This window comes from Hypanus sabinus, chromosome 5 (genome assembly GCF_030144855.1).
Source record: "Hypanus sabinus isolate sHypSab1 chromosome 5, sHypSab1.hap1, whole genome shotgun sequence".
NCBI classification, from domain to species: Eukaryota; Metazoa; Chordata; class Chondrichthyes; order Myliobatiformes; family Dasyatidae; genus Hypanus; species Hypanus sabinus.
In genome coordinates, this window is record NC_082710.1 from 180,007,033 (window position 1) to 180,020,398 (window position 13,366).

General features: G+C 48.3%; 1 protein-coding gene across 1 annotated transcript; it reads left to right on the plus strand.

The window, feature by feature from the left end:
- The first annotated feature begins 3,361 nt into the window (after positions 1–3,361).
- On the plus strand, positions 3,362–12,405 carry LOC132394685 (nuclear factor 7, brain-like). The gene is made up of 6 exons (XM_059971055.1): positions 3,362–3,928; positions 4,007–4,102; positions 4,707–4,940; positions 6,447–6,469; positions 6,566–6,684; positions 10,447–12,405. The coding sequence occupies exons 1-6, from the start codon at positions 3,377–3,379 to the stop codon at positions 10,977–10,979; spliced, it is 1,557 nt and encodes a 518-aa protein (XP_059827038.1). The 5' UTR covers positions 3,362–3,376; the 3' UTR covers positions 10,980–12,405.
- The last annotated feature ends 961 nt before the right edge of the window (positions 12,406–13,366 follow it).

A 13,366-nucleotide genomic window follows, 5' to 3' on the forward strand; every position in this document is an offset into this window, starting at 1 on the left:
TAAAAGACAGGTTCAGAGAGACACCCTTCAGAAACACCAGTGGACACTGACCAGTGTGGTAGGCCTCACAGGCAGGTGGGGGCTGCAGAGACTGAACCAGGAGATCGGTCGGTAAAGCTACCAGTGTATCAGCAGGGCCAGTGGGGACTTGTGTGTGTGTCCACTCATGCCAGAGTGACGAGTCCACCACAGAAGAACTGTCTAGCTGAAGAACAGAGGCATCAAAGCTGAATGACCACCACAACGGTGCAACGGAATCAAAAAGCCACAGAAAGGTCTGCTTGCTGCTGCAGCTGTTACATCTAGCTCTCTCTCTCTCTCCAACGATTACAACACAACAACCATATCTACCTCAGCACTCGTGAACTGAACTGAACTCTATACTTTTCTATGACAACTTATTTACCCCAAGACATCGATAGAGCTTGTTTATTATTGCTCATTATTATTCCCACACTTTTAGGTTTATTGTTGCTAACCTGTGTTATATCTATATTTGCATTATTGATATTGATTTGCTTATTTTACTAATAAACACTTTTGAATATAGTACCACCAGACTCCAACTATCTTTGCTGGTCTGACACCCAGTTATGGGGTACGTAACAGACATCACACTCGAAGTGTTCCCCGATGTTCACTGTAACCGGGTCTGAATAGACTGACTTGTTCCCGAAACTCACCACTGCTGTCTGGCAGGTTTTGTCTGTGCTGTTCCATCTGAACCGTATTTAAGTGGGAGACGGGTCCCCACACCCACAACCCAACCCCCAGTCCCTGTCCCTCGAGCTGCTGTTGTGGAAGCTGCCTGATGAAGACTGTCAGACTCAGCGACGTGGAGATTGCAGAGCAACACACTCAAAATACTGCAGGAACTCAGGGGGTCAGGCAGCAGCTGTGGAGAGGATAACAGTTGTCATTTCAGTTCCAGACCCTTCAACGCTGTTTATTCCTCTCCATATGCTGCCTGACCGGCTGAGTTCCTCCAGGATATTGTGTGTGTTGCTCTGGAATTCCAGCATCTGCAGAATCTCTTGTGTTTGTGAGTGGAGATTCCAGTCCAGTGCCCCTGCTCTCCGGGGCTGACGGGGTTCAGAAGACAGGCGGGGGAAATCATTTCCACACGTGGACCCTGTTCAGAACAAGTGAGACCGGACCTTAGGAGCCGGGCCGGGTCAAGCAGGGAAATGGAAATCAGGAGTTGAATGTTTTCCACGCTGTGACGTACAATGTCCAGGCCTGTGGTGATTCCTGCAGACACATCTTTGTCATCGCCACAGCATCAGTCTCCGCACTGCAGATTCTCTCCACATCCCGTGTTCCGTAACATTAACTGATTTAATAATTGCTGTAAATTTACATTAACCATCGTTTTTACTCCTCAGTCTGACTATGTTCAGTCCTCGTGCTAAACAAAACGAGCTTTTGGAGGAACACCGAGGGTCAGGCAGCATCTGTGGAGAGAAATGGACAATCGAGATTTTGGGTCGAGAACCTTCATCTGCACTGGATCAACCCGGAATATCTTCTGTCTATTTTTAACTGTATAACCCAGAGGTCGGCAACCTGCGGCTCCAGAGCCATATGCGGCTCTTTGATCTCTTTGATGTGGCTCCCCGTGGTTTGTTAGCTTTTGAAATGTAATTCGAAATTTGAAGATTATGGTGATCTTGTACAATCTGAAAACTTTGTGGAGACACCGTTTCCTGGCACATCCGAACCGGCTCACAATTAGCCACCGTTCCGGCTAAGGGAGATAGCCTACGGGGGTTTGTGAGTACGTGTCTTTTGGAACATCCGCACCCACGGGGACGGGTTGAGGGAGGCTTTAAAGCAAGGCTGTTTAGTTCGAATAAAGCTACCTTTGACTGCAGTCTTTATTTTAGCGCTGCGTGTAGCGCTACACCGCTACAACGTGTTTTTTTATCGCTATTAATATACATCACCACTGCCAATGCCTGACACCCGCCAGTGCGCGCTTCCTTTTAATTCTTCGATCCAAGGTAGGCTAACTATGGAGTAACCTTCAACCCAACGTCTTTTTTTCGGAGTTCAAAATGTTTTTGTTGCATGCAGAAATGTAATTTCGTTTTCTCTGCAGGAGTTCATCAATTTCATAAATGCAACACATTATAGTTTGTTTATACATAGCATAAAGGCAAAAAAAAACCCGTTGTATGCAGTGTTATTTCATTATGTGGCTCCCAGTGTTTTCTTTTCTGTGGGAAATGGATCCATATTGGCTCTTTCAGTGGTAAACGTTGCCGACCCCTGGTATAACCATATATCAATTACAGCATGGAAACTGGCCATCTCGGCCCTTCTAGTCCGTGCCAATGCTTACACTCACCTAGTCCCACTAGCCCGCACTCAGCCCATAACCCTCCATTCCTTTCCTGTCCATATACCTATCTAATTTTACTTTAAATGACAATACCAAACCTGCCTCTACCACTTCTACTGGAAGCTCGTTCCACACAGGTAGCGCTCTCTGAGTAAAGAAGTTCCCTCTCATGTTACCCTTAAACTTTTGCCCCCTAACTCTCAAATCATGTCCTCTTGTTTGAATCTCCCCTACATTCAATGGAAAAAGCCTATCCACGTCAACTCGATCTATCCCCCTCATTATTTTAAATACCTATATCAAGTCCCCCCTCAACCTTCTAGGCTCCAATGAATAAAGACCTAACTTGTTCAGCCTTTCCCTGTAACTTACGTGCTGAAATCTAGGTAACATTCTAGTAAATCTTCTCTGTACTCTCTCTATTCTGTTGATATCTCTCCTATAATTTGGTGACCAGAAATGTACACAATATTCGAAATTCAGCCTTACCAATGCCTTGTACAATTTTACCATTACATCCCAACCCCTAAACTCAATGCTCTGATTTATAAAGGCCAGCATACCCAAAGCTTTCTTCACCACCCTTTCCACATGAGATTCCAACTTCAGAGATCTATGCACCATTATTCCTAGATCACTCTGTTCTACTGTATTCTACAATGCCCTACCATTTACCATGTATGTCCTATTTACATTCTACCAAAATGTAGCACCTCACATTTATCAGCATTAAACTCCATCTGCCATCGTTCAGCCCACTCTTCTAACTGGCCTAAATCTCTCTGTAAGCTTTGAAAACCTATTTCATTATCCACAACGCCACCTACCTTAGTATTATCTCCACAAATGCTGTCTGACCCGCTGAGTTCCTCCAGTAGATCTCACTTCCTTCCAGATTCCTGCATTTACAGTCCCTGTGTCTCTCTTTTCAGGACATGCCCCTTCAGTTCTGCCGTAGACTGAACCAAGCTCCTCTCTCCGGCTTTATCTATGTTAGACTTGTTTAATGTGTTTCTGATCGCTGCTGTGGAAATGAACACGATTCCTGCTTCACTGAAAAGGAACATTCATTCCCGAGACTGCAGCGCCCCTATTGGACAGCCGCGGTACCGCAGAGTTCAGCAGCTCCCCGAAAGTGAAAGGATCCTGAACCCGGAAGTACCGGGAGTTAACATGGCTTCGAAAGAACAGGTCGAGAGTTTAACCGAGGAGGTAATTTGTCCTATCTGCCTGGATTTCTTCACCGATCCGGTTATACTGGAGTGTGGACACAACTTCTGCCGCTCCTGTATCACACGGTGTTGGGAAAGGGAGGAGAGAAACTCCTGCCCGGAATGTAGAGAGGAGATTGCAGACCGCACCCTCAAGGTCAATCGGGCCTTAGCAAATCTGTCTGAGAAAGCTCGAAAACTAAACCTGAATCCGAAAGAGAAGGAAAGTAAACTTCACTGCGAGAAACATGGGGAAGACCTGAAGCTATTTTGTGAGACGGACAAGACACTGATCTGCCTGATCTGTGCGACTGCGCGGGAACACAAGTCTCACAACTTCATGCCGATTAACGAAGCCGCTGAAATCTACAAGGTAAAACTAACCAGGTTTTGATCAGCTGTTTACTTAGTTGCATATTTTGGTCTAATGTCTTCACTCTCTGATTCCCAGGGTCGAGTTAAATCTTCCTTAGACTCTCTCACTAAAAAGAAATCGGACTTCGAGGAAATGGAGCAACAACAGAAAGAGAAGATTTCTGGAGTTCGGGTGAGGCTTCCGGAGCAGAATTTACAAATTCGCTGTGTAGTTTTGTTCCCTTTGATGCACCATCAATAACTCACACTGAGACGTAAGGCGAGATATCGGCTTTTATTGACTGGAAGAAGGAACCAGGAGTGAGTGTCCATCATACCTCAGATCGCCTTTATACAGGGGCCTGTGGGAGGAGCCACTGGAGCAGTCAGCAGGGGGCGTGTCCCGACAGGCACATAGTTCACCACACCCTTTTAATGCAGAACAGCAGAGTATCGCAGCTCCAGTAACCTGGGATCGATCCTGACCCCTGGAGCTGTCTGCGTGGAGTTTGTATGTTCTCCCCATATCCAGTAGCTTTCTTTAGCCGACATTGCATGGTTGAACGGTAAATTGGCGACTGTAATTAACCTTGTGAAGTTGGGTGGTCTGTGAATCAGGACGGAGTTAGTGGGTCAGAGACGGAGTATATGTTTCAGGGAGACGTGGGGGAATGTGATGGAGGGGATTGTTCTGAGAAGCAGCATAAACTTTAATGGGCTGAATGGTTGCCTTCCATGTCAGAATGAAATACAACACTAGTTTTAAATAGTAAACTAGCCTCTCCTTTCCTTGACAGGAACAGTCACACAGCCTTCAGTCCCAGATCACATCCCATTTTGCTGAACTGCGCCGGGTTCTCACTGATAAAGAGCAGCGTGCACTCCGAGATCTCAAGGAAGAAGAGGAGAGGATTCTGAATCCAATGGAAAAAAATCTTCGAGAGATTCAAGAGAATTTAAATTCTATCCAGGAGGAAATCTCAAAGTTACAGGAACGAATGGATCAACAAGAAAATGTCACACTCCTCATGGTGAGAGATTTCAATTTGTTTCTGTAAAAGTGCCCAGACACAAAATGATGCATTTTATCACAAATACTGTAGTTGGAAACTGATTTCCACCATGTGGACATCCTGACTGTTCAGCATTGTCGTTGTCCCAAACCCCATCCCACAACATCTGTACATCACAGGACAGACTACAACCTTCTCGGGAATGAGTTACTCTGATCAGAGCCCTGAGCTGGTGGTCGTTTCTGTGATTCCCACGTATAATATCCCCTGAGACTCAGAGTAACAACCAGTTACAGTCAAAGGCTTTGAGTGTATTTCTGATATTCTCTTCACCGCATTTCTAGTGGGATTTATTCACAACCAAATGATGTCTTATCTTTGACTTCTTATCTCATAAAAATGGAAATATTTTCTCCATTCCCACCCCATCAAATCGATTCAGAATGTTATATTCCTCCATCTGATCCTCCCTGACATCGTATCCAGATAAAAATACACAACCTGTCCAGTCTCTCCTGTAAGTTCCATCTCTCAGTTACGGTATAATTTTCATAAACATTCCTTGTAGTTTCTCCGTGTGTGTCAGTAGGAATGAGTTTAGTGGGAGTTTTCAAAGTTCCAAAGGTACATTTAAAGTCAGAGAAATGTGTACAATATACATCCTGAAATTCTTTTTCGACATGAACATCCATGAAAATGAAGGATTGCCCCAAAGAATGAATGAATTAAATGTTAAAACCCCGAAGCTTCCCCAGATCCCCCTCCCACACATAATCAGCGGCAAGGCAACGACCCGTCTCCCCCACCAGGAAAAAAACATTAGCACCCTCGACCGAGCACTCAAACATGCAGCAAAGCATCAATAAAGACATAGACTTGCAGTAGCCCAAAGACTACTCGTTCACCCGGTAATTCAACATAACACAGGCTCTCTCTCCCTAAAAAAGGGAAGAAGAGGTGACCCGTTTCACAGCGAGAGGGGACGCATAACAAACAACAGACTGATTTACATTGTTGAAAGTCTGTTGCATTGTCTTTCTCAAGCTCTGTTCCAAACCAACTCGGGTCTCGGGTCGCACAGCCAACAGCAGCTTGTTGTCTTCGATCCTCCATCTCTCACGACACACCCACAATTCTCAGCAGAGGCACCGACCTCGAGTCCACCCACCTCCAGAGCCACGAAATCCTGGAACTCTGAAGGTGTGTTAGTCTTCTAGGCCGCGTCCCCGATATATTGAACAGTGGCCAGTTGTGAGACCCCGAGAGTGGGTCTCATTCCCACAAAGAACCGAAGGCAGTGTGTAACTGCAGGTCAGGGTCTTCAAAAGAACCCTGAAAGGGAAGAATAGAGATACTAAAGATAGAAATAGAGCTGTTTCCGAAAACTCTAGCAAAGCAGTCGCCATTAGACGCCATCGTCCTCCTAAGCTCCCGGCAGCTTTTAATAACCTGTCTCAGATTCCTGTTATTGGGACGCCGATGGTCAGTGTCAGTCAGCTGAGATCTGTGTTTGATTTATTTCAGGAGGAAGCTCATCAGAAGAGAAGGTAGGACATGGTCTTTACTGAAACTCTGTATGGATTTGTAAAACAGTTCAAATATTGCTGATGCTCAGTTTATAACCAGATGTATAATATTTACAGGAGCTGTGATGATGCCCAGACATTGTCAGTGACAGATGGTGCCCTACTGGCTGAAAAATTCTATCACCCCTATTTGTTCGACACAGCATTGGGAAAAGCGTTTGATGGCATTAAGCGAGGTAAAACATACAGATTCATTTGCCCTTGTTTCAGACACATCTAATTAATAATTGGACACAAAATTTGACTGTAATAATAGGGAAGTGAAGTGTATTCCGGCACCAGCCCCACCCGCAGGGAGGCATCACTGTCACATGATCATCTGGAGATGTCAGACCCCTGAACACACCAACACTGGGGCAAAATATAACCAATTCACGGGACTGTTAGATGAACCACTGCATCTGATCCCATTCATACTGGAAAAATATGTCAATGCATGAGCTTAAATCCTGCCATAGTAGCTCTGGAATTAATATTCCATTAATGTCATTAAAGGGGATAAAATCTGGTATCACTGTGGTGACAGGGATTGTCAGAAAAATACACCAGTCCTTCGAGCCCCTCCCCCTGTCTGACCTGTCCGTGACCGCAGTCTGATTGACTCAGCTCTGCCCCCTGCTGGACTCGCCAGTCTCACTGTTGTGATCAAATCACCACATTGAAGCATCGTCAGACTGAACCAATCAGCATTGATCCCGGTGAACGACGGGAGAAGCCCACACAGCATAACTGGTCTGGCAAATCTCCCTCACACACATCCACAGGAAGGATTGGCAGACTGTCGTCAGAGCCTCAGCATCGCACATTGTTCGTCCCCTCAGTGACATGGAAACTATTCTCTCTTCACACACAGTGAATGTTTTTTACTTGAACAATTCACACACGTGTCACACACATTGCCAACACACACTGGACATGTGAAGACACACTGTAACACAATACTTCAATGTGACCCTCACCTTCAATGTGAACACACACTCACTGATATTTACTCACACACAGTGACAGATATCCAAATGCACAATCAGAGTGGGACACATCGCCAGAGAAACAGACACATTTCCGTGTGTTTGTCCCATATTCCGCTAACCATTTCCTATCTGTGTACCTGTCTAATATATTTTAAAATATTTCATTTATATCTGTTTCTGCGGCTTCCTCTGGCAGCAAATTCCACATATACTCACATCCCTCACAGATCGCTTAAACTTTCTCTTGAATCTCTGCCCTCTGCTTTTGGACTCTTTTCCGGGGAAAGAGACCATGTGTATACACTTCACATCTGCTCTATGATTTTATATACCTCGAAAAATTTGGACAGATACATGGATGGGAGAGGTGTCGACTGCTATGGGCATGGTGCAGGTTGATGGAAGTAGGCAGTTTAAATGTTGTGGTATGAACTAGAAGGGCCAATGGCCTGTTTCTGTGCTGTGCTTTTCTATCCTCTATGACTCTAGTACAAAAACAAACTGGTTAGGAAGTAAATTGGTCATTGTAAAATCTCCTTTGATTAGGCTAGTACTGATGAGCTACTGTTGCTGGGTGGAACAGCTCACTGGTCTGGGATGACCTGTTTCACAATGTCTCTAAATAAATAAATAATCTCTTCACTGTCCATGAAATCACCAATTTTAGAGTCCACAAACCTACTAAACACGTCACCTACATTCTCTCCAAATCATTCATATGAATGATGAAAAACAGTGGACCCAGCACCAATCCCTGCAGCACAACCACTGGTCACAGGACTCCACCCAGACAACTCTGTATCCTATTCCAGATCGTACTGTATCCCATGTGATCTAACTCTCTGCTACCTTGTCAAATCCCTCGCTAAACTTCATGGAGACGATGTCTACTGCACTTCCATCAGCTGTAATTTATTTATTGAGATACAGCACAGAATAGTCCCTTCTGGCCCTTTGACCCCCATCACCCAGTTTAATCCGAGCCTGACCATGGGACAAGTTACAATAATCCCCACCACCCAGTAACCCCCGATTTAATCCGAGCCTGACCATGGGACAAGTTACAATGACCCTCACCACCCAGCAACCCCTGATTTAATCCGAGCCTGACCATGGGACAAGTTACAATGACCCCCACCACCCAGTAATCCCTGATTTAATCCGAGCCTGAACATGGGACAAGTTACAATGACCCCCACCACCCAGCAACACCTGATTTAATCCGAGCCCGACCATGGGACAAGTTACAATGACCCCCACCACCCAGCAACCCCTGATTTAATCCGAGCCTGACCATAGCTCTACAAGCATCCAGAGAATTGGCCTCCACCGTCTTCCGAGGCAGTGCATTCCACACCTGCACAACTCTCTGGGAGAAGAAGCTCTTCCTCAACTCTGTTTTAAATAACTGACCTCTTATTCTCAATCCATGCCCTCTGGTACTGGACTCTCCCAACATCTGGAACATATTTCCTGCCTCAATCCTATCAAATCTAATTATCTTAAACGTTTCAATCAGATCCCCTCTCAATCTCCTCAAATCCGCAAATGCTGGAAATCCAAGCAACGCACACAAAATGTTGGAGGAACTCAGCAGGTCAGGCAGCATCTATGGAAATGAATAAACTGTTGATGTTTCGGTCTGAGATTTTGTGTGTGTTGTTTTGGAGTTTCAGCATCCACACTCTTTCTTGTCTTTATGATTTGGATCAGTCTGTACAGTTCTGGTTATCTTTCTACAGGAAGGATGGTATTAAACTGAGAGGGTATAAAACAGATTTACAAGGATGTTACTGGGACTGGAGGGTTTGGGTTATGAGGAGAGGCTGGATATTCTGGGTCTTTTTCCTGGAGCTCAGGAGGCTGCAAAGGAAACCTCTTGTCCTCATCTACCATCCCACCAGCCTCCACGTCCAGCAAATAACTCAATGAAACTTCTGCCATCTCCAATGAGATCCCACCACGAAGCACATCTTTCCCTCCCGCCCCACACAACTCCCTTGTCTGTTCATCCCTCCCAACAGATCTCCCTCCTGGCACTGATCCTTGCAAGCAGAATAAGTGCTACATTTGCCTCTACACATTCTCTCTCACTCCCACCCAGTGCTCTGAACAGTCCTTCCTGCTGAGATGACACTTGACCTGTGAGTCCATTGGGGTCACACACTGAGTCTGGTGTGGCCTCCTGTGAGACCCCAATGTAGCTTTGCCGAGCATCTATGATCCGTCCGCCAGAACAAGATCTCCCAGTGTTCACTTCCCATTCCCTTCCTGATATGTCCTCTACTCTCGGGATAAGGCCACACTTGGGTTGGAGGAACAACAACTTTTATTCCATTTGGGGAGTCTCCAACCTGATGGCAAGAACATCATTCTTAAACTGCCAGTAATGCCCCCAAACCACCCCTACCCTTCTCCATTTCCCATCCCCTTTTCCCTCTCTCAGCTCATCTTGCTAATCAACTTCCCTGCTTGTTACTTCATCCCTCTCCCTCCAGGTTTCACCTGTACCTGGTGGTTCTCTTTCCCTCCCACACCCACCTTTTAAATCTTGTCCATCCACACACCTTGTTCATCCATTGTGTTTGGGTAAAACCCCGGGAAAGGTTTCTGTCAGCCACCCGACTGTACCTGAGGCCCAGCGACCTCTCCCCTGGTCCCGGGGACGCGCTGCCCGAGTCTCCTCCCGATCCCCGGGGCCGCGCTGTCTGAGTCTCCCCCCGATCCCGGGGCCGCGCTGCCCGAGTCTCCCCCGATCCCGGGGGCCGCACTGCCCGAGTCTCCCCCCCGATCCCCGGGACCGCACTGCCCGAGTCTCCCCCCGATCCCCGGGGCCGCACTGCCCGAGTCTCCCCCCGATCCCCGGGGCCGCGCTGCCCGAGTCTTTCCCCCCGATCCCGGGGCCGCGCTGCCCGAGTCTCCCCTCCGATCCCCGGGGACTCTCTAATTCTCTGCTTCTCCCCCCAGTCTCTGTCACCCTGGATGTGGAAACGGCGCATCCGGCGCTCGAGGTGTCTGAGGATCAGAGGAGTGTGAGATGGACCGGGATTTGGAGGAATCTCCCTGACACCGGGAAGAGGTTCACAAACTGGATTTGTGTGCTGGGATCGGAGGGATTCACATCGGGGAGACATTACTGGGAGGCGGAGGTGACGGGGAATCGGGGCTGGTGTCTGGGTGTCGCCGCAGAGTCTGTGGACAGGAAGGGAGAGATCAGAGCGAGTCCGGAGACCGGATTCTGGATCATCGGGCGGGATGATAACAGGTACAATAAGTTCACCTCCCCCGAGTCCCGTCTCCCTGCCGGTCCCATCCCCTGGAGGGTGGGAATTTATCTCAGTTACGAGTCCGGGACAGTTTCATTTTACAACGCAGAGACCAAGTCCCATCTCCACACCTTCACTGGGAATAAATTCACGGAGAAACTTTATCCTTTCTTCTGGACTTGGGATAAAAACCGGTGGCTGAGAATCTACTCCGGTTCCGCTCCGGGTCTGTAAATGGCATGCGTCCGGGACTGGCATCAGTAGTAAGTCAGTGTAAATATAAATGTGCGGAGAGTGAAATAAACACAATGTGAGAATTATCGATCCATTAATTTTAACTCGTTCACCGCAACCGTCAATGGAACAGAAACACTGCGGATTCAGCAGCAGCTGCGGGCGGCGGGTCCTAAGCTCCCCGGCTCCCCCGGGTGCTAAAGTCCACCGGGACTGACAGGGTAACTGGGGCAAGTGGTGGTGGTGCTGATCGGAAGAGGGAGGTCTGGCATCGGCTGGGTGTTGAGAGCAGAACCAAATGCAAGGCACAGACACTGAAGTACTGGGGACAGAACTAGGTGTGTCAAGAAAGCAAGGGAAGTGGGGAAGAAACGACACTGGACAAGACACAGGTCCTGGACGAGACTAGGAAAGCAGGACCTGGACGAGGAACTTGGAACTAGGAACCTGTACAAGGACTCCGAGCCAGGGTCTGCACAGGGACCTAGAACCTGGGTCCTGACTCAGGCTCGGACTCCAGTTTCAGGTGAGGACAAGACGTGGCAAGGCAACAGGACTGGACATGGGGGCAGGACGTGGGACTCCTGGGCTGGATGATGACATGAACCTCAAACTTGGTCTTGGGAGACGGGAACAGGGAACACAGAGCTGGACCCCTCCTTGGGAACAGGACGTAGGGCTGGGACTCATACACAGAAAGTTGAACATGACAAGACAGTTCCCAACACTAGGTAGTGGCAAACAGCCAGACCTACCTAGTGAAGGCAAGGACACAGAGATAGTTCCAAACAACAAAAAACAGTTCCTTATCTGGACACAGCAAGGCTCCAGTCTTGCTCCAGCAGAGGAACATGACAGCGAGAATAGACGAGGCTCAAGGGAAAAGGTAGCAGGCAAAGTCAAGGGCTACAGAAATAAGAGGAAGGGAATTGAACTGTCCAGCCTCAGAGTATCAGCAAAGATGACCTGACTTACCCCACAGAGGCAAGGACAGGATACTGACGAGATGAACCAGCACCCACACTCGAACCCAGGGCCACTTAAATTCCCAGCCACAAGACGAGCATCAGGTGCCTATGATTAAATCCAACTGAAATAAGGGACAGCTGGAAATCCCGGAGTCCAGAGTACATGAAACAGAACGCGGATTTCATGGACCGGATCATGACAAGGTCAGGGTGAATCTTGGTAACATGGGAGATATAGCGGTGGTAACAAGCAAAGTGCCTGAGACACCCAACGTGTCAGGTAACATATGTGGAAGGAAAAGGACACGTGATGGGTGGATCCAGGTGAGTGGGTGATAGGTAGATGGGGAGGGGTGGAGTGTGGAAATGAGTCAGAAACTGGGAGGTGAGAGGTGTCAGTGACAAAGGACTGAAGATTTTGAAATCTGACAGAGGGGGAATGTGGAACCTGGAATAAAGGGAGGGAGGTGGGGAGGAGTTTGTGGGTGATGGGCAGATGGAGAGGGTGGGGAGGAGTGTGTGGGTGATGGTCAGATGGAGAGGGTGGGGAGGAGTGTGTGTGTGCTGGGCAGATGGAGAGGTGGGGAGGAGTGTGTGGGTGATGGGCAGATGGAGAGGGTGGGGAGGAGTGTGTGGGTGATGGGCAGATGGAGAGGGTGGGGAGGAGTGTGTGGGTGATGGACAGATGGAGAGGGTGGGGAGGAGTGTGTGGGTGATGGGCAGATGCAGAGGGTGGGAAGGAGTTTGTGTGTGATGGGCAGATGGAGAGGGTGGGGAGGAGTGTGTGGGTGATGGGCAGATGGAGAGGGTGGGGAGGAGTGTGTGGGTGATGGGCAGATGGAGAGGGTGGGGAGGAGTGTGTGGGTGATGGTCAGATGGAGAGAGTGGGGAGGAGTGTGTGTGTGCTGGGCAGATGGAGAGGTGGGGAGGAGTGTGTGGGGGACGGTCAGATGGAGAGGGTGGGGAGGAGTGTGTGGGTGATGGGCAGATGGAGAGGGTGGGGAGGAGTGTGTGTGTGATGGGCAGATGGAGAGGTTGGGGGAGGAGTGTGTGTGTGGTGGGCAGATGGAGAGGGTGGGGAGGAGTGTGTGGGTGATGGGCAGATGGAGAGGGTGGGGATGGAGGGGAAAGAGATAGGGTGATGGGGCTGGTGGATCAGGAGGAGAGAGACAATTAAACAGGAAAAGTGACAGAGAGGGAGCGACCACCGGAAGTTTGAGAATTCAATGTTGATGCCACCAGGTTGCAGGCTGCCCAGGCAGAGCACGGGAAGCTGTTATGAGACAGTTAGAGCCAGTATCTCTGCTTTGAACCAGCTAGACCATAAGACATAGGAGCAGAGATAGGCCATCTGGCCCATCGAGTCTGCTCCACCATTCACTCATAGCTGAGCCTTTTTTTTCTCCTCATCAACCCCAG